At 41.7% G+C, this 20900-nt stretch overlaps 1 protein-coding gene across 1 annotated transcript in view; it reads left to right on the top strand.

Annotated features, from left to right (window-relative positions):
- The window catches only part of LOC309972311 (uncharacterized protein), a gene marked incomplete at its 3' end in the record, with an annotated part of 160431 nt that overhangs the window by 92402 nt on the left and 47129 nt on the right, over positions 1-20900 (top strand). The window contains 6 exon segments of the mRNA XM_082855949.1: positions 2856-2976; positions 4378-4427; positions 4807-4983; positions 11850-11971; positions 14466-14624; positions 19068-19206. Of these exon segments, the coding sequence (XP_082712075.1) occupies positions 2856-2976; positions 4378-4427; positions 4807-4983; positions 11850-11971; positions 14466-14624; positions 19068-19206 (768 nt within the window).

Genomic DNA, 20900 nt, shown 5'->3' with positions numbered 1-20900 from the left:
CTAATTACCTCCCAAAGGCCCCATTTCCAAATACTATCACTGGGGGTTAGGGCTTCATCGTAAGAATTTAGGGGGAGACACAAGCATTTAGTCCATTGTAACTCTTTAAGAAGTTGGGTCAGAATTGAAGAAGAAGCTTGAAGGGTCGGAGAATTAAGAATAAAATAGATGTGATCATATTTGTAGGAAGGGACTGGAAAAAATGAAGAAAGTGAGGATAGAAACAAAAGATGGTCATGGTTGAGATTTTGAGTGCAACTTGAGGGAGTCAAGGATTTAAGGGTTCCACTTAGCAGCTTCTATGGTCCAGGCAAGGCAATGAGCTAAGTGATGGATATACCTGAGCTCATGGGTCCTCTCAGCAGCCCTAGGAGATGGAGCCCTAGGACATCATCCCCTTTTTCTAGGTGAGGAAACAGGTTTTGAAAGGTTAGGGAACAGAGCCAAGATCACCAGCTGAGTGTCAGCACTAGGATCTGATTACAGAGCTTATTTTCTTCCCTCTTAGCTTACTCATAGCCTTTCGAAGACCTCTTGAGTCTTCTGAACTTGTATATTCTACTATTTCCAGGAGACTGGGATAGCCCAAGAGTCTTCAGAAAAAATCAAGATGGAAACTTTAGCCTTTTTAACCCAAGATTTTTTTCTTTTGTCTCATTTTCCTTAAGTGTCCTTCGGTAATTCAGCTATGGAGAACTTATTTCTTTCTTTGAAGAAGAATAGTCTTTCCTTTGAAGGCTTAATATTTTTCTTTTAGTTAGTATTTTAGACAAATGTAAAACAATTCCATCCATCATGCCCTGTAGTTCCATAACCAATAGGAATATTGGAAGATACAGATTTCCCTTTTTTTCTTCCCCCTCTTCCTTCCCCACCCTCCCTCCACCTCTCCCTCCCTCATTATTACATTATGCAGGGCAGCATATACAGCTCACCTTCATATGCTTAGGCTATACAAGAATGGGCAGGCCTTCCCTGGTGGTGCAGTGGTTGAGAGTCCGCCTGCCGATGCAGGGGACACGGGTTCGTGCCCCGGTCCGGGAAGATCCCACATGCCGCAGAGCGGCTGGGCCTGTGAACCATGACCACTGAGCCTGCGCGTCCGGAGCCTGTGCTCCGCAACGGGAGAGGCCACAACAGTGAGAGGCCCATGTACCGCAAAAAAAAAAAAAAAAGAATGGGCACCCTGAGATGATTTTTCAGATCTTGCAGCCATGAAGTTCATCAGCTGTATTTCTTGAGAGGCCAGTATACAAAGCACTCCAACTAGCCACCTTGTAAAATGGAGAGTTTTTTCTCAGAGCACCTTAGACAACTCTATTCTGGAAATAGTCACACTTAGTGCCTCACCCCTTCATTGTGCAAAATGGTATCTCTCTTCCGTTTGCTCCCTTACTCTCTCCTCTCCTCCCCTTCTCTTCTCTCCCTTCCACTCCCTCCCACCCCCAGTGTATCCAGCCATTTACATGTATTTGGGGTCAGTTATGGCTGTGAGATAATTTTACAGTCAGTACCACAGGACTTACAAATCCAACAAATTTAATTCACTTTGGTTTTAAATATTTTAGGAAATAACTTTCTCAGGTCTGAGAAATCATAGTGGAATGGGTCCAACCAGAAGAAGAAATTCCAGAATTGTGAATGACATAGAAAGCATGCTGTTAGCTGCAACTCCAGAAGTCCCAGACATACTTATTCATCCTTCAGAAAGATTCCAGGCTACCAAAAGGCACTGCATGGGGGTGGCGGTGAAGGGTTGTTTATAATAACAAAAGTGTCCTCTTTCAAGCCAGTTAATAACAGTATTATGGGATAGAATGATGACTAAACTCCCAGAGTCACCAGCATGTGTTAAATTTTTAAGACCTTGTCTGAAAACGTTATAAAACACCAAGAAGGCTCAGCTCCTTCTAATATGCTCCAGTCTATGAAGGAGAGTCAACGGTTCCTAATTTCAGACTCGACTCTTCTCCCTCTTCTCCTTTCTCTTTCTCTTCCCTTCTTCCCCTCCTTCTTCCCTCTCTCTATATTTTTCAAACTCCAACGAGGGTAGAACATAAGGAAGAAGAATATGAGCATGTCCAAATTTTCCACATCTTAAACAGAAAAGCACAGAACTACCCTCACTATTCTAACAAGGGTTTTTCCATTGCTTAGAATAATAGAATGGTACATTGTCAGAGAGGCACGGCCTCTACAGACATATATCTATAAACCAGGGTTTCCGTATTATATCTTGATCTCGTATTCTGTAATAATTTGTATTACAGAATACGACATTTGTATTCTGTAATAATTATGAATACTCTGAATATTTTATTGAGGCATACCAATGAGACTCTAGTCTAATTCTGGCAAATTTAGAATGAAAAAAAAATAACAGGCAAAGCCACTCTACTCCTCAAGATGCCCTTAATCTGACACATGGCCAGAGTTTGAGTGCTCTAAATTCACATTCCCAATGTGTGGATGGGAGATTTAAGACCAATGTGTCTAGTCAAGAGGACCCTTAGGAGGCCACTTCAGTCCAGGTACCCCTACAGTTCAGACCAGGAGGGCACAAGGGACCTTGGGAGTACAAACACTGGGCCAGGCTATGAAGTTTGGGAGTGAGGAGGGACTGATGATGCATGCCTCAGGCACATGGGGGTCCCCAAAAAGGATGGTGACATATCAGCATCCCCACTGAGTATAAGAGAAACACTTGGAGCAGGTAAGAACCACAGAAACAGAGCCACATGATCTCCTGTTGCAGCACCCAGTATGCAGCCCCAGGTGTTCCTGTCCACCAGTCTTATTGTTATATGTCCATTTACCTCCTGCCTTGGGCTTACATGTCTCTGTTCACTTGTCAGGGCTCTGGAAGCTTTCGTGTCTATTCAACTAGAAAAGGTGGGGCTGCGGGACATTATGCTGAGCGCCTTCCTCCTCAGGAAACAAGCCATGGCTGACAGAATGAAGAACCTCGTGAGTGTGGTAAGAAGGGCTCCCTAAAGATCTCATCATCTTTTACATTTGAACAAATAAAAAATTTTAATTTGCAACCTGTTGCTTTCAGCCTATTTGGTTAGAACTATTGAAAATATAAAGAAATGAAAAAGAGAGTTCAATAAGAAATAGAAAGGAAGGAATTCAAGCTAATTGCAGTCTAGTTTTTAAAATATGTGCGTTTTTCCAAGGGCACATTTTGTTTTGTCACTTTCTAAGCAGACCTAGTTTCAGCACCTACTCTGGAACATTTGACAACTCCTGAGTGACCCACAGGTGCTTAGGGGGTTTAGACAAGGTACACAAGGGCTCTTGCCATCAAATTCACCTGTTATCTTGGTTTTTCAGACACTACCACCATGTTTCTATTAAACAGTTTTATACTAACCTAATCTTTTGAGAAGTATTATGAAATTCAAACCTTTGTCAATTAAAAGTGTTGTTTAATTTTATGGATATTATTTCATTATTCATTAATTTTTTGATGAAGAAGTCCTTAGGCTAATATATAGTTATTTGGGAATGAAATGACAAGGTTCACAATCTCTAGACTTTGTCCATACCTGTGACTGAAAAGGAAGGACTTCAATTTACCTAATCAAGTTCTACAAATTGGATATGATGGAGGCTAGACCTTCTAGATTACTGCTGAGCAATAATGGGGGCAAAGGACTCCTTTTGATAAGTAATTAAGTAAATTACTTTTTTAACTAAAATATTCAAAAAATATTGACCAAGTGAAAAGTATATTAGCTCATTAACTGCCCTTCAGGAATATCCAATGCCTATCAGATTAGAAAGGGTTCAGACAATATAATTGTCAGTTTTGTCAAGGTCTGGGATTTTAGCCTACTTATAAGCTAATAAGTTAGCCTGTTACTGTTCTGAGGATGCTGGCAGAGGACACAAGACTCCTAGGTCAGAGACAAAGAACTTTGTTACTCACAGCAGAGCCAGCCTCATGAGCCTCATGTTTGTGCCATTTCCTTTTGCCTCCGAGGTTCCACAGGGGCAACATGGAGGAGCCGAGGTACACGCAGTTTTGTGTCACAGTTGAGTAACATTGAGCTTGGGAATCCACCTGCTTTTTTTTCTAGAGAGAGATGTTACCTCATCCCTCCAGACTGCTCTCTGCAAACATAACCCTGAGAAATGGTTCAGGTAAAGAGTGGTAAGGGCCTTGAATTCTTGGCATACTCACAAGATGTGCTGGAGTAGGAAAGACCCACCGAGGAATATCTCCCAGTAGGTTGACCGTCAGAAAGAATATCTCAGCTGTGTGGCCTTCTCCTGCTTTAACTTAGCTATAAGTTTGTACAGATGTATTAGCTTGGGGAATTCTTATAGCCAACTGTCTAATAGGAAAACTGTCATTCTCTTTTATCACAGGATGAAATTGGGAAAGTCAAGAGAGATATTATAGCTGAATATTGCCAGAAGTAAGTATAGTATATGTGAACTACACCTGCTGATTTATGACTCTGAACTCAATAAACAACAGTATTATACAGAAATCCATACAATTAATCAGCTGGTTTGTGTTTAAATAAGCCACAGTCCTACTGGATAAAAGCAAATTAAACTGCCTTCTGACACACAGAAGAAGCAGTATCAGAAGTGACAGCTAAGAGGCACTTGGAAGAGATCAATGTCTCTGCCTTCAGACAACAGCAACCTAACCAAGACAGAAGTTTCTTCTTGACAGAGGTCCTCTATTCTCTTTGAAAAGTCTCTAGGGACTTATATCCTGGAACTTCCGTGAGAGATGGAACAACTTGGATTCACCTCTGTACATCATCTCTTCTTCTGACTTTTTAGATTCAACCGCCACATGTCTCACTATGCTCTTCGGGGGCAGATCATGGCATACTGCAACAGCCTGAGAGCCCTGCTGGACGATTTCCCTACCATCAGAGATACCTTTTTCGTGGTGGGACAACCACAAGAAAAGAAGGGGTCGAGGGACTCCAAGGAGGGCCTCAAGCCTGACCCCAGGTGCAGAATTCTCTTTAGAGCTTGTTATTCCCCCTCCCCATCCCACTTCTCCTAGGGGAGAGGTTTGTTAAGTTTGGTATGGAAATCTTGCTCCCTTTAACGTATTTAACCTTGATCTTCTAGTCCAGAAGGGGAAAAGAAAGAGCTAACACTCCAAGAATAAGTGTATCTTTGTATTTGAATGCAAAAGGAGTTCTTTGTTTATGGGCTGTTTGACTGCTTTTTCAATCTATGAAGTTTTGTTTACCTCTGGAGTACCCAGAGATTTTCATCAGTCACACCCTTTTACATAGGCCAGCATCTAAAGTAAGCAAACAAATAAGTAAACCTAATCTTGAACTGTTTCTGGCTTCAAATATTTTACTCAGTGGGGTAGAAGAAATATTCAGGAAAAAACAAAACAAAACAGTGATACTCCAGTGCTTTGGATAAATCAGTGTCCTTCCGTACTTCACTGATAGAGAAAAATATATATATGTAGAATGATATTAAGTGATAAGAGTGGAGCTGCTTCCATGCCTTCTTATCATGCCTTATCTAGTTTTCCAGATGTTCGTAATTCAGCCTACCTAGAGTTCACTCACTTGGATGAAGGAGTTGTCATACCTGTGCTGTAAGTGACCAAATCTCCTTTGAGGAAAAAAAAAGGGGGTATTACACAGTTACACAGCCTCCAAGAGGGAGCAAATACACCCTATAGGGTGAGCTGCCTTCCCTCCTTACTCTTTCCCTTTTGGCATGGGCACAAAGTTTAGTTCTGAGTAAGAGTAATAATAAATATGATCACAGAACAGAAAGATGGAAGGGAATTGAAAGACCATTTGTATCAGACCACTCTTTCACTCACTTATCATTCATGGATTATTCAACCATTATTTGTTCAGTGCTTAGTTAGTACCAAGTACTTTGTTATGTATACTGGAGTTACAAAGGTGAATGAGTCATTTTGACTCTGGCAATAAATTCAGTCTAGTGGAGGAAATCTCTATAAACAAACAAGTCACTTCAAAGACTTCAAAGATAACATGTTAGAGTTATGTGAAAGTCCCGTGAGGACACAAAAGAGGAAGTGTTGAACTCTAGCCCAGGGCCTCAGGGAGAAAGTCAAAGAAGAGGTGACAAGTAAGTTGGAGTTCACCAAGGAAAAGGTGATGGTAGAACAGACTAGAGAATGCTAGAGAATCAAAGAAGTTGAGTCTCTGCCCTTGACTGACTGATAGCTGGCTATCAAAATAGTGGCCAATCTGACCTTGATACTTATAAGATGACCAGTTTGTGGATTACCAGTGTTTTGTCTCATGAGCCCAGCCAGTACATTCACTTGGGTAGAATTCAGGATTTACCTAATGGAAGAATGCATTAGAGAGAGAAGCAGGGCAAAAAATACCTCAGGAGACTGATAATTTTGCTGAAAGTTTGACTGGACATCTATTGCCCAGTGAGGCTGAAGTGCATCTTTCTTTCATATAAAAACATCACAGGATAATCCTCTAAGACTTCTTAGTTCCATTTTCTCATCCACCCAATAGCCATGTCAACCATTTATAAACCCAATCTACATTTGGATCAAATTTTAAAAATAGTTTACAGAACTCTAACCGTGAGTTCACTACATTCTTATTTAGGATAAATGGATTAAGGAAGTCTGTTTTGGTTTCTAATCTGTTTTATTTGCAGCCACCAAATAAGGAGGTCAGGATGTAGAGAGGGAAAAAAAATCTCTCCAACTTGCAGGTTTTGCTCTATTCCGTTATTGGTTTTTTTTGTTTGTTTGTTTGTTTTTTTTGTAGATGATGTGTGTTACCTAAAGATTAAGGGAAACAGTCATTTAAATGGGAGAGGCTAGAGCCCTAAATCATCTGGTCAGTTAATGTGTGATCATTTCAGGACAGGGCTTTGGTCTAGGAAAGTGTGAACAAAGGGAGTGCCCACCCAGAGCCCAAGTCATATAGTCAGGCAGTGGATGAACAGCAACTGACTGATACAGATTCAGCAATTCTCCACTACACCCATCTCCTGCTTCCTAAAACCTCTAGATTTTAACATGTCCCTTTTGATACACTCACATGAAATGGAGCATGGAGAAAGGAAGTTCTGTCTTCTGTGGAAGTTTGGAAAAGGTACTGTATATAATTCTAACGCTAACCCTAATCCTAACTCCAAAGTCTATGATTCCATGCATTGAGTATTAATAAGAAATGAACCTCAGCCACAAGAAGGTATAATAGGGAGAGCCATGGCCCAAGAATTAGAATGTTGGACTTTACCCGGCATAGTCATAAGTTGTTCTGAGGTCTCGGGCAAATCACTTTTCTTCAATCTCTGGACTTCAACTTTCCATCAAATAAGTGAGGAGATTGTAGCAGCTCTCTGAAGTTAAACATGCTAAGTTTCTTAGTGCTAAATTGTCTAGAGCTTTATTCCAAGGAATAGGACTGCTCAGGAAAGACTTGCTGGGAAGGGAGCCATCTAAGAATGTTCATGAAATGATCAGTGGGAATCATCCCAGGTCAAGATTAACTAGAGATAAAGGGACAGAATTGAGGAATGAGAGTCATGGAGAACAGAGGTCCTCACCTTATTCCTAAAATAAGGAGTTGTGTTAGATCAAGGATAAGAAATGTTTTATTTTAAATGTCAATTCTGTGTCCTGCTGTATTAGTGTCCTGCTGAGGATTCTAAGACATCCCAAACTTGTGATATTGTTGTGATTGATTGGCAATGTCATACCATGGTCAAGGAAAGGGAGAAAGGAGGCCTCCCTGCTTGTGTTTGCCATCCCCTTGACTAGAAGAGTCCCATAAATTCTGTAGGTCTAAAATTCTAAGATGCTACTTAATCCTTAAAGGCTGTAACATACTGTTTAGTTTTAGCAGAGACACCTGCCACTAAACCAGAACCTAAATAGAAGAGGAGCCAAGGGAAGCTCTCCTCCAAAGAATGATGCCCCTTGAGGGTTCTATGTCCTTCATGGCTCTAGAGGAGACTGGAGTCTGGAGACTGGGATGACACTTGGCCACACTCCCAGGAGCCATGGCACTGGCTGATAGAGGAGTGAAGCAGGGACAGAAAGAGAGGACACTAACATTCAAGCCCCTACTGTGTGACAGCCAGATCCACCACTATGCCACACTGCTTTATGAGGATTAGAAGAAAGCACGGTTTCCCCCGGGCAGGGGTAGCCCCATGCCAGGGTGCAGAGCTTGGCAAGTGAAGTATAGGCTGGATCTCAGCCACTGCTGGTTGCCTCAGGGCACAATCTGAACAACAGTACATGGTAGCCTTGGTGCCAAGCACTGTATAGCAATGAATTAGACATGGTTCTTTCCCTTCAGGCAAGGGGAAATAGGCAATTACAGTAGTTGTGATAAAGAATAAGATTAAAGTATAATGAAAGCACTCACCAGGAAATATTCAGTATTATCTGAAGGAGCAGGGAGGTGGGGATGAGGAGCTAGGTGGGCTTCAGGGAAGAGGGGACACTTAACCTGGGTCTTGAAGGATGACTAGTGTTTCAGGTGCACAAGGAAGAGAAATTCAGTTCATGCTGGGAGACCTGCATGTGTAATGGCACAGAGATATGAGACAGCATGTGGACCTCCCAGTGGCTCCTGTCCAAGGTATGTGAGGATGAGTTGGGGAAGCAGAATGTACAGCACGAAGGGCAACCATCCAGAAGTCTGCCATTTGTCCTTCAACAAACAGGGAGAAGGGGGCAAGATGATTGTCAGCGACCATTTAGGAACCTACTAAAACTGTACAGACAGGAGATGTTTAGGAAGTGAAATCAGCTAGGCCAGGTGCTAGATTTAATGCAGAACTGAGTGAAGAGAAGGAAGAGGAATCTAGGATGTCACCCAGAGTCTCTGGCTTGGGTGAATAAAAAGATGGCAGTGTTGCTGTTGTTTAATGGGTACAGAGTTTCAGTTTTGGAATATGGAAAAATTTTTTTCTGGACATAAATGGTGGTGATGGTTGCACTGCAGTGTTAATATACTTCATGCTACTGAAATGAGCACTTAAAAACAGTTAAAATGGTAAATCTTATGTTATATATGTTTTATCACATTTTATAATGGAGGCAAAAAAGAATGGTAGTGCCATTAAGAGGAGAGATATGGAGGGGGAGATAATGAATCACAGCTCAGAAGCCCCTGTTGTGAATTTCTTCCCTTGGTCTCCCAGCAAGTCTCAGATGCTTCTTATTCTGGATGTTTTCCACTTTCACATACTTCCATTCCTCCATGCTTCTATCATAGCATCATGCTCGCAGGTCTAGCTGCCTCTGGAATGTAAGATCCTTGAGGGCAGAGATTGTCTTCACTTCATATCCTGTGTGTGTGCCTGTGCCTTTGACCTTGGTTTGAAAGGGAGGATGGGGAGGGGAGAGTGAGCCCACAGGAAGTGGGGGCAGTTCCAGCCCCTTTAATTCAGTTATGAAATAACAGACCATGTCATCATCTGCTGCTAGGAATTTGGTATGAGGCTTAAGGAAGACTTGGAGTTGTTGAAAAAGGAAATGGACATGAGAGCTGATCAAAGGAAAGAAAACCAATTTTCCCTGGCATGACACAGCTCAGGCTGGAAACCATTTTTTTGTTGCTGCATCAATGCAATTAGCAGTGTGATTTCCTCTAGCTGTGCTCAGCAGCATGCAACTAGAAGCAGAAAGCAGACTAGCTAGAGGGATCCAGAGCTGGGGTTTTGCTAGATAAGTGGGTCACAAGTACAAAAAAGCAGAGAACCGAAGGTGCTGGTGGGAGAGTAGTTCATGTGCTTGGCTGTGAGACCCAGTGTGGATAGGGAAGGGAGTAGTGGGGGTCAGAATGGAACTGACAGATGGAAGGGGAGGCCAGAGGGCTGGATGACGTCAAGGAGCATATTTTGTGGGGATGAAGGAGGCTTAGTGGGAGTGAATGAGTGAGAAAACTGGAAGAATAAAAGGTTGAGCTGGAAAGTAGGATATTTGAGTTTAAGTCTTTAGAGGTGATATGGTTCCAGGTGATGATAAGGTCTGGAGTGTGGCCCTGGAGTGGGCAGTGAAGGAGAATAGAGGTGAAGGGGGTGATGTCGAGCAGGTCAAGGAATTGTCAGACCACTGAGTTGGTGGGCCATCGCAAGCGGGGAAGATTCCTCCCTGCAGGGCTGAGAACCAGGCTTTGCTCCTGCACTGAACACCGAAAGCTTTCTGCTGCCCTCTCTGTCCCCCTTCAGTAGAGGGCTACCTGCTGCAGGCAGGGGTAGAAATGGCAGGAAATAACAGATGAGAAGGAAAGGATAACATTTGGTAGAGGGCCCTGTGGCTCCAGGAACACATGTGCTTCTCAGAGGCCAAGACTGAGTTCAGCCACCCTGCTGCACGCCCCATGGCCCACAGACCTGTGTGCTCAGACACGGGCCTTATGACTTTTTATTGTTGATAGTCAGTGTTTCCTTGGGGCACCTTCAAACAAATAATAGAGATAAGACGAGCTTAAGCTGGTTTTGACCTACTCCAGGACAGGATAGTCTGACTTTGTGGTTGCTGAAATAAGAGAAGTTCTCCAAACTAACACCACCATACTTTGTTCCTGAGCTTCAAATTACCTGATTAAAACCCTGAGACTTGAGACTACTCCAAGTAGAGTTTTAGTAATTTAAAAAGTTTCGTATTCAGAATGTTTGATATCGAAAACATTCAGCCCTCAGTTAAAATGAATTACATTTTACTTTAAGAAATGGAAAGGGTCATCTGAGTCTCTCCTAAGGACCCAGAAATAATGACAATCAAAAAATGCCCCTATGATTTCCAAAAGGCTCCCTAGAAGGTGAGACCCTCCCGTTGAGAGTCCTTGCTATAGACAATGGAGTGGGAATGGAAACTGGGTACAAGAGAGCAATGGGATCAATAGGACCTGAGGGATAAAGAAGGAAGCATCTAAAAATGACTCCCTGGTTTCTGGTTTTGAGGACTTGGGGGTTGTGTTTCTTTTAACACAGGAGGAAGCCTGGGATCGGGGTGCGGGTAGGGGTGAGGAGTTCAGTTCTTGCCTTTTTTGACCGAGGTGCCCTGAGGCACTGCCAGCCAAGGTGGAGCAAGTTGGGACTCTGGAGCTGTGGAAGGGCTTCAGAGGAGCTGGAGACATTCTGTTTCCCAGGCCAGGTAGTGGGTACCTGGGCTTGTGTGAATCCTTACACCAGACATATATGAATTATGTATTTGTATGTAAACCAGTAACGAAGAGATAGCAATACTGCTGCCTAAGAAATGATCAAGTATTTGAAGGAGGAAGAAAGGAGAAAGAAGGAAAAGTGGGCCAGAGTCTAGAGAACCTGGCAGGAAACGTGGTGGGGAGAGAAGGAAAATAGAGGCTGGTCTCCAGAGCCTGGATTCTAGAACTAGACGGACCTGCGCTTAAATCTCAACTTCATCTCTTAGGAGCTGGATAGGAAAGATCTACGTAGCCTGGTAGGGCCTCAGTTTTCTCATCTGTGAAACAGGAACGACATAGGAGCATCCCAAGTTTGTCGTAAGAATTAAGTGAGAAAATGTCACCCGAGGTATGGTGCTGGCACTTAATTTATGCCCTCCGCTTCCTTTCTTATTACACCTTTCCCTCCCCCTGTGCCCACTCCTTCCTCCCGATAACAGCTGAAGCTAAAACCAGCCCAACTGCTCTTCTCCTGTTGAGTTATTTATAACTGTGGCCACTTGTGAGCAGCCTGAAAAGGAGGGCTGCTGCCCTTGGGCTTAGACGCTGGGTGTGTGTGTCACCGCAACATGGGCTCTGGGGCTGTGGCTGGAGGGCGGTGGTATAAGTTCATGCCAGACGCCCCTTTTAGAAAGAGAAATGCTATACTCCCGGAGTTTTCTTCTCATGCCGCAGGAGTTTTCAGCCCTGGCCGCGATGTTTGCTGCCTGCTGACGGGAAAGTCTTCCTCAATTTATGGTTCATACCCCATCCTTCTGAAGTGCTGATTATGTTCAAAACTCTGCCTGAAAAGGTTTGTATTTTTTTATGTGTGCCAGAATGGAAATTGGCTTTTTTATGTCCCACAGTTAAACATATCAATTTCAGAGAATATCTCTTGTTTTTTTTTTTTTTTCAGGAACACCTAATAACTGAAATCTCACAGCTCCTCATGTTTTTGCCTGCTTTATTATATTTTCCCTTGTGCCTCATTATTTCATAGTTCTGTTTCTCCATGGTCATTACTGAACACTAATTGGAGCTTCCGACATTCCTTATTAATCCTTAATTTCCTCCACAACGCCAAGAAAATCCCACCCTGATGCGCTGAAACTAAGGAGAGGTTGAGATCGCACTTAATCACAGTCATTAGCTGGTTCCTGTTTTTTGAGGGGTTCCTCTAAGTACCTCATTTACTGATGGAGGGTGACCATTAAAAAAGAGTAGATATAGAAATACATAAAGCATTCAAGTATTAGTTAAATAAAATGCAATGTTGAAAATGGCAATTTGGGAACATTCTGATTTTTCTTTGTAAGTGAAAACCTGTTTAGCAATTTAGGTTTCTTACCCTTTCTTTCTTCCCCCCAGGTTTATTGAGGTGTAATTAACAAATAAAATTGTATATATTTAAAGTGTATAGCATGATGATTTGATATACATATACATTGTGAAATGATTACCACAGTTAAGCTAATTAATACATTTATCACCTCACATAGTTACCCTTTTTTTGGAGGTGAGAATGCTTGTCTAACTCTCTTAACAAATTTCAAGTATAAAATACAGTGTTATTAACTATAGTCACCATGCTGTACATTAGATCCTCAGAACTTATTTATCTTATAAATAAAGTTTGTACCTTTTGACCAACATCAGCCCATCTCCCCCATCCCCTGGCAACCAACCACCTTTCTATAAGTTTGACCTTTTCATTTTGATTAGATTCCACATATGAATGAAATCATACAGTGTATGTCTTTCTCTGTCTGGCTTATTTCACTTAGCATAATGTCATCCAAGTTTACCCATGTTGTTGTAAATGGCAAGGTTTTCTTCTTTTTTATGTCTAAATAATATTCCTGTGTGTTTGCATGCATGTGTGTGATGTTTTCTTTATCCATTTATCCATCTACTGGACACTTAGGTTGTTTCCATATCTTGGCTATTGTGAGTAATGCTACATGGAAGTATGAATAATCTCCTTGATATACTGATTTTATCTCTTTTGGATATATACTCAGAAGTGGGATTGCTGGATCATATGGTAATTTTACATGCAACAGAATGAAACTGAATAGCTGTCTTACACCAATCAGCTGGATTAAATACTTATCTGTAAGACTGGAAACCGTAAAATCAGAGAGGAAAACAGGGAAAAAGCTCTTTGACACCAGTCTTGGCAATGATTTTTTGGATACAACAACAAAAGCACAGGCAACAAAAGCAAAAATGAACAAGTGGGATAACATCAAACTAAAAGGTCTCTGCTAGTAAAGAAAAAACTCAACAAAAGGAGAAGGCAACCTACATAATGCAAGAAAATATTTGCAAACTATATATCTGATAAGGGGATAATACCTAAAATATGTAAGGAACTCATATAACTCAATAGCAAAAGCAAAAACAAAACAAAGAAAAAAATTTTAAACCAATAATCCGATTTTAAAATGGTCAAAGGACCTGAACAGACATTTTTCCAAAGGATATACCAATGACCAATACATAAATGAACAGGTGCTCAGTATCACTAATCATCGGGGAAATGCAAATCAAAACCATGATGAGATACCACCTCACACCTGTTAGGATGGCTATTATTAAAAAAAAGACGAGAAAACAAGTCTTGGTGAGGGTGTGGAGAAAAGGGGACACTTGTGCACCTTTGGTAGGAATGTCAATTGGTGCAGCCACTATGGAAAACAGTATGGAGATTCCTCAAAAAATTAGAAATAGAACTACCCTTTATTTCATTCATTCACGGAAGAATTTTTAGGGTTTTTAAAAATATATAAAACTACTTCCTTCTGCAGTTAAATCATAATTTTTCTCTTTTCCTTCACTGAATGTTGATATTTATGATCCATTGTTTGTTTTTCAATCATGTGTTTAAACTGTGTTGATAAGTAGTTATGTTTTGCTTACAGGTATTCCCTCAGGGCAATGTTGTCTGAATATGAGTCCCTGCTAGGAATTTATTTGTGACCCTTGTAATTCATTGATAGTTAGTCATACAAACACATTTTGATGTGTTTTTGGCCTCCAATGGCTTTAAACAAAGAGAAACACTTTGCTTTAATTCCCCAGCCGGAGTTACCTTGTCCAAAGACATACATAACCTGAGTTCATGAAAAGGCTTGTTCTTTTTTTCAGATATTATCCTGTAACTATTATCCTGTATTATACTGTGAAAATGTTTATCTAAATATTCTTGTTTAAATATATTATTCCTAATCGATGCTCATATATTTTTATATCCCTTTAGAAGCTTCTTGAAAATTATTTCCTTGTATTGATTTTACCCACAGGTAGCTTTTAGAGCCTTAAAGCTAACTCTACAGCTGATAGCCCGTCTCCATGACATTGTGGCCTACTTCTTCAGTTTGGCTAAACTTGGAAATCATCCAAATTTTGAATTTCCTCTAAGTCCTAACCCTCTGAGAGACAACTGGGGAGGAACTAAGGGTATTGGTAAGTGATTAAAGGTGATTAAAATTGCCTTCAATATTCAGTTGAAATTCCATGAAGCTCTTTTTTTTTTTCAGCTTTATTGAGGCCTAATTGAAGAATAAAATTGTCATATATTTGAAGTGAACAACTTTATATTTGATATACATATACATTGTGAAAGGATTTCCCCCATCTAGTTAATTACTATGAAGCTTTTAATACCTGGAAAGACAGGACTAAAATATTTCCTCATAAATGACAGAAGGGCAAAGGGAAAGTCCCATTATATACTGCCTCCAAACGGATTGATTCAACATTTACAGGTTAAACCATGAAGTATGCCAAGTCAGAATTTGGGGGGCCTGGGTTTTTACCCTGCCTCTGTCACTTGGTTTACTAAAAGCTGGGCACTTTACTCCCTGGCTCTATGTTTGTCATCTGTAAAACAGGGGTGACAACACCTGTCTCAGGGAGATGTTCTGTGGATTAAAATCTGTAAAAATTCTAGAAGGATGTACAAGTCCCCATTAAATATTAGCTTTGCTTTCATTCCCTTTCCCCTTCTGGGCTTCGTGAACTAATGTGGCAAGGTCAAGGCCAAGCATTCACTGTCAAGAAGCTTGCAGACAGCCCTCAGTAAGCTTACAATGACCCGGTAGTCCTGTTAGTAAGAATAGTTGAGGCTTTTGTTTTATCTGCCCAGTGCTAATCCGTGAACTCTCACTCAGCACAAGTTCTCAGATAAATGCATGAGGTAAATTAAAGACACTGAAATGCTTAGTAAGCTAAGCTGGGTTTATCAGAAGCAGTGAAACTGGTCTTACTATTTAAATAATTTGACTCCCATCCTAATTATGTCATTAGTCATGTAAATATTCATCAATTAACAGCAGTATATTATAACATAGTAGACAAGGATTTTAAAGTGTGAGAAGAGCCAAAGAAATGAGGTAACATGCCTATCTAAACTTAGTGGTCTTAAAACAAACATGATATAATCTGAACCTATTCCTCTCTGGGCGGTGCATCAAGGAAATGTTGTGGGAGATTCTGACTTGTTCCACGAGGAAGATTGATCCTATATCTGAGGAGAGGCAGCATGAAGAAGGGAAGGGGTTGGTGCTACCTCAGCAGAAAGCACAGAATTGTTGCAGGCCTACTAGCAAGTCTTCAATATAAGCATCAAGAGATTACAGAAGTTCCAAAGCACTCTTAGCTCCTTTCCTTTTGCTAATCTGGGGACTGTCGTAAGGGGTTAACTCAGAAAATAAACTAAGATGCTCTGCAGTGGAGCTGGATGTTGGGAGGGTGTGGGGCTGGACTGTAGATGAGGGACAGGAGAAAGGAGGATGGGCAAGGAAGAATGCTATCCCTGCCCTTGAGAAGATGAGATAGAAGCCAAGGTAGGGCCAGAGCCATGTTTCCAAAAGAAGTCACTGCATAGGAAGTTCTGTAGCAACTGGGAGGGAAGAGCCCGCAGGGAGGGTGATCTGGGGGGACTTGTCCTCACTTGAATCAATGGAGAAAAATAGGAGGGCTTGTCCTAAAGGGGGACAAGAAAAGGATACTGGCAAAGATAACAGGCAGGACTACACATGGCCAGTCCAGAGAGAATGATGAACCCACCAGTGCAACACTGAGGGATAGTGGTAAATGAGGCCAAATTGTTGAGGACCTAGAATTGAGGATGAAGGAAATTGGTTTTTTACTACTTAAATGCTTATGAACCGGAAACCATTGAAATAATTGGGGCCCAGGCTTTCCAAGGTGTACAACTAGAGAGACACACCTTGTCATGTTGCCAGTAAAAACATTTGTGCTCCAGGGAGAATGTGCAAAGTTTTACATACTCTGCTTCGCTGAAAATAGATAAAGAGCAAACTGAACTAAAAAAAATTCCATTCTAAGATAATCATCTTTTTTAAAAGGCTAGGCTGCTCAGTTCCTGGCCTGCTTCCCAGAGGAGACAAGGAAAACTAAGGTGAAAAGAGGAGACGGGTCTGTTCATAGACCCACCCAACTCCTTTTAGCCATTTCAGAGCTGTTTGGAGTTAAAGTGACTTTTGAAGACTTATGTGCTTTAAAATATCTTTTAAAGAGACACTTCGAATTTCAGCTGTGGTTCTCCCACTTGACTGAGGAAGCAGCTATGAGATACTGTGGGCTAGTTCTGTGGACCCTGCCAAATTTTCTCCTTCCCTGAAAGCCAGCAACTCCCTTTGGAGTCAGTGTGAAGCAGAGGGTGGAATCAGAATGTAGGAGTTTACATTATGATTTTCTTGTAAAGGATTAGGAGGCCAATTAAACCCAGACACTACACACTGAACTCAGGGTTTCATGAACAAAATGTACTGGCTTTGAGTATTCACATGGAAGCAGGGCCACTGTGATTCTGCTCTCTCTGTCTGATTTCCCAAAGGGAACCCTCCTGGGGAAAGGCACAAGAAGAGGCTCATTTGTTTCCCGGCGGAGGGTCTCCTCCCACCACCCCCATGACCACACGGCAACCATCTGCCGCCTCCTCACAGACAGGCTGCCTTCCCTGCCTGTGCCTGCCATCTCTGCTCCCACTGAGCCATGTGAGCCCACAAGAAAGGGAGACCCAAATGAGGACTGTTACCAGTGCATAACAAAGAAAAGGTAGGCCCTCCTCCACACCTGTACTTTAATGATAATGCCACCTGTCAGCACAGAACAATTTTGCTGGGAAGTGATCGTGTAAAAGTGCACACACAGCATTATATAAACAGTAATGGAAATAATGAAAAGAGAAAAATCACCTGTAATCCAACCATTGTAACAAGTGAAATATTTTTATTTATCCTTACTTCCTTCTAGCCCTTGCCCAAATACATTTTACAGAGCTTTAATCACAGGGTATGTACAACTTCGTATTCTTTTTTCATTGTCATTGCAGGCGATGATAAACCTTTCCCCCTGGTTGCTGCATAGCCTGACAGAGTGTATTGCTTGTAGACCAGCCACATTAGACCTTGAACAAATAAGGCTCACTGACCATCACTCCTCCCATCCAGTGCAACATTCTTAAAGTTCTTGTACAATTTGATCTGTGACTCCTCTTCTGGTGGAAGTTTCTTTTCAGCCCAATATGACCATCAGATTTATAGAGGATTCATAAAAACTCTAATGATTGGCCCCAATTCTTTTGTGGCTGGGAAAATACCCAAAAAACATTTTTCTGTGGTATGTAAAACATCAAATGGATATGAAATCTGGACTGCTCATCTTTTCCTAAAGCCAAGAGCATATATTGCAAGTACATATTAGCAACCATTCTCAGACCTGGCTCTGCCCTGATCAGGCTCTCAGGGACAGCCTCCCTGCTCCCTCAGTTCCCCTGCCTTCCATGCCAGAAATGTAGGAAGAGATCCAGTACCGGGCCAGATAGGGTACAAGGCTGCTCAAGTCTGGATGAGAGGTTGACATAGAGTAACTCCGGAAATGCTTCGTGGATCTCCCATCTCACTTCTGCCATGGGCTACAATCAGGGATGGTGATCAATTTCCCAATCCTTCTCTTCCCATAGCAGGGATGTCCTCTCAAGTAGAAAACTATCACTGTGCCCAGTGCCCACAGGGAGCTGATGAGCATTTCAGATCAGCTGACATTCTGGTAGCCCTGGAAATGGGGCCCACCCACCTGCCCCATCAGTGCTCCCTAAGGGTTTGTCATTTTCTTGCTGTGCTCTCCCATTCTAAGCAGCTCATTTCCTGAGCCAATAATAGAGATGCTAGTACAGCCATCTAGACCCAGGCCAGCTTCCTCAAACCAGTATTGAGTGCCCCAAAAGGCCTCTAACTTAAATTTCCATCCAAAACACATATAAATCTTTTGCAGTAAGGGTCCAAGAAATAAGCCAATTTAGGATCTCCCACATCTACTCCTGAAATGATGAGAATCTCTTAGAAGGATCTATGTATGTGTCTGTATACATGTATACATATATGTATACATATTTTTGCTTGCCTTGGATGGTCCTGAGTCTTCTTTAATCTATGAGCCATTGACAGGATGAGCCAGTGACAGGGCTGATTTGAATGGCATGGCTATGAGAAATGAGTGCTGGTTTATAGTAATTTCAAGCCCCTAATAGACTTACTGAGGCCTATACTTTCCCATTCCTTGTAATTTCTCTTTTTCAATCTATTTAGAGTCTGTAGCCTTATAAACACTGAAACTTTCTTTCAACAGTATGTTCTTATTCTGCTGAAAAGCAAAGCAAGTTATTACATTCCTGAGGGAGGAAGGAAGGAAGGAAAGATAAATCAGACCTTGGGTTCTAGAACATAAGGCTTTGCTGATCTTACAAAACATATAATTAGTATACTCACAAACAAAGAGAAGTCAATTTAGGTAAAAAGTTAGCTTTGGAGGTGAAATGGTTCACAGGGTAGCTAGGGTAGCCTGTGTTTCACAGTGAGTAAAATGTCGTCCATCTTCTAGGGTCTGAGCTTCAAGAGCTGCAGAAAATGATTGACAGCCTCCAGAGACCCCAAGACCCCACTGTGGTGTCCCAGGTCCTCCTCCTTCAAAGGGAGGTTATGTTTCTGCAGTTTGATGCTGTAGTGAGGTACCTCACCCGGTAAGGGCTGGAGTGCTAATCCTGTCCAATAAATTCTGTGGGGCAGGTGTTTCTGAGTGATCATGGAGGGAGGCCACTCTTGGCACTATTAGATAATGAGCTTTAAATAGTCGGGGGCACAACCTGATCCAGAACACTGCCGCTACCAAACACGTTCGGCTGCGGAGGCTGTCCAGGTGAACTGTTTTTGTTGGATAATAATATTCTTGATTTTATTAAATGTGATTTCAATATAGTTAGTTTGCATAACAGGCTGTTTTATTGGGAATCACATTTTTTATACTTCTGAAGATGATTTTTCCTAAGAGTTTTATTTTTTCAGCCCTTAATTACCTTTCAAAAACACAGAATTTTTCACTGTACATCTGAAACCAATGGAAATCACCACCTGAGTTAAATTTATAAATAAGTTAATTTACCTCTGGCCTTGTAGGTATTAAATACTCTGCATTCAAAAAGAATGTTTATTTGGTTAATTAATCATGACTGATGAAAAAATTAGCTTGGATTAAGAGTCACAATGTTTCCGGTATAAATAATAAGCTGTGTATGGGAAGGGAAGAGGTCAGGCCTGAGGGTCTCTGCTTATTCTTAAATTGTCAAAATTTATTAACTTCATTTGATAAATTCCCAGTGTGAGTATTTAGTCAATGAGGGGGACCTGGGAGGGCAGTGCTTTTATCTGTGGATTATAATCACTTCCCACCATTAGCATGAGTGTCCGTAGAGAATAGAAATGTGGGGCTTGTACTGAACCATATTTTCTCTTTCTGCTCTGCTTTTTCTTACTCTGAGCATCTTGGGACTCTGCATTTAGAATGCAAATTCAGCAGGACAAAAAATCAGGCTAATTTGTTTTCTTTTGATTGACAAACAGCTTTGGGAGCTGTAGCTTTGTCAAGCACGTAGGATATAAAGGTTTTGACTAATTGTCATGATGGCCATTCATTAGCCCTCTGGGCTCTGAAATCTCAAGTCCGAATTTGCAAGGAATTTACATAGGATGAAGAAATAGGACTATACCCCAGAAGTTCTTGGATTCCAGCTCCATGTAGTTCAGCTTGCTCCTGTTCTCCCAGGGGAGCCACTCTGCTTCCCCCAGGAACTGCTTTATGGGGCTTTCTCTGCCCTGGTGCTCTCAGTCTGCAGGAATGGAGGGCACTGTGTCCTATGACTGGTTTCAGTATATTTTTCAGAGGACCTCAGAAGGAACCAGGAGTCCTTCATTCATAGCATTTCCTCCAGCCTTTTTTCTTCAGAGGTCTTTGGGGTGTGTCTGTGTTTGGAATCACACAGCCAGTGAGTAGCAGACCAGAATTAGAACCTATGTGCATTTGACTCCAAAGCCTGAGAGCTAGGATGGATGCCAGACAGCAGCAGGTTTGATGGAAAGGGAGACTCCAAAGAGAAGGCAAGAGGCAGGAGGAAAGGAGAAGCTGAAAGATAAATGTCTTTCCGCTTGAGGATTTTACTTAGTGCTGAACCTGCAAGCAAGGAGAAGTCCTTAGATAAACAAAAGAGACAGGAAGCTTGGAGAAGTTCCCTCACCCTTCCCAGAGCTCACCAACTGAGTAAATATGACTGTTTACCCCAGGGAACTTTTTGCTTATGTAAACTGAAGACTTCTCCTGAGTTTGAAAAGAAGGAACTGTTACCTGGAATGAGAACAGCATACTTCCATAGACCAGGGGAGG

The sequence above is a fragment of the Leucopleurus acutus genome, assembly GCF_964270905.1.
Source record: "Leucopleurus acutus genome assembly, chromosome: 15".
Lineage (NCBI taxonomy): Eukaryota > Metazoa > Chordata > Mammalia > Artiodactyla > Delphinidae > Leucopleurus > Leucopleurus acutus.
This window is presented reverse-complemented; position numbering and strand designations above follow the sequence as displayed.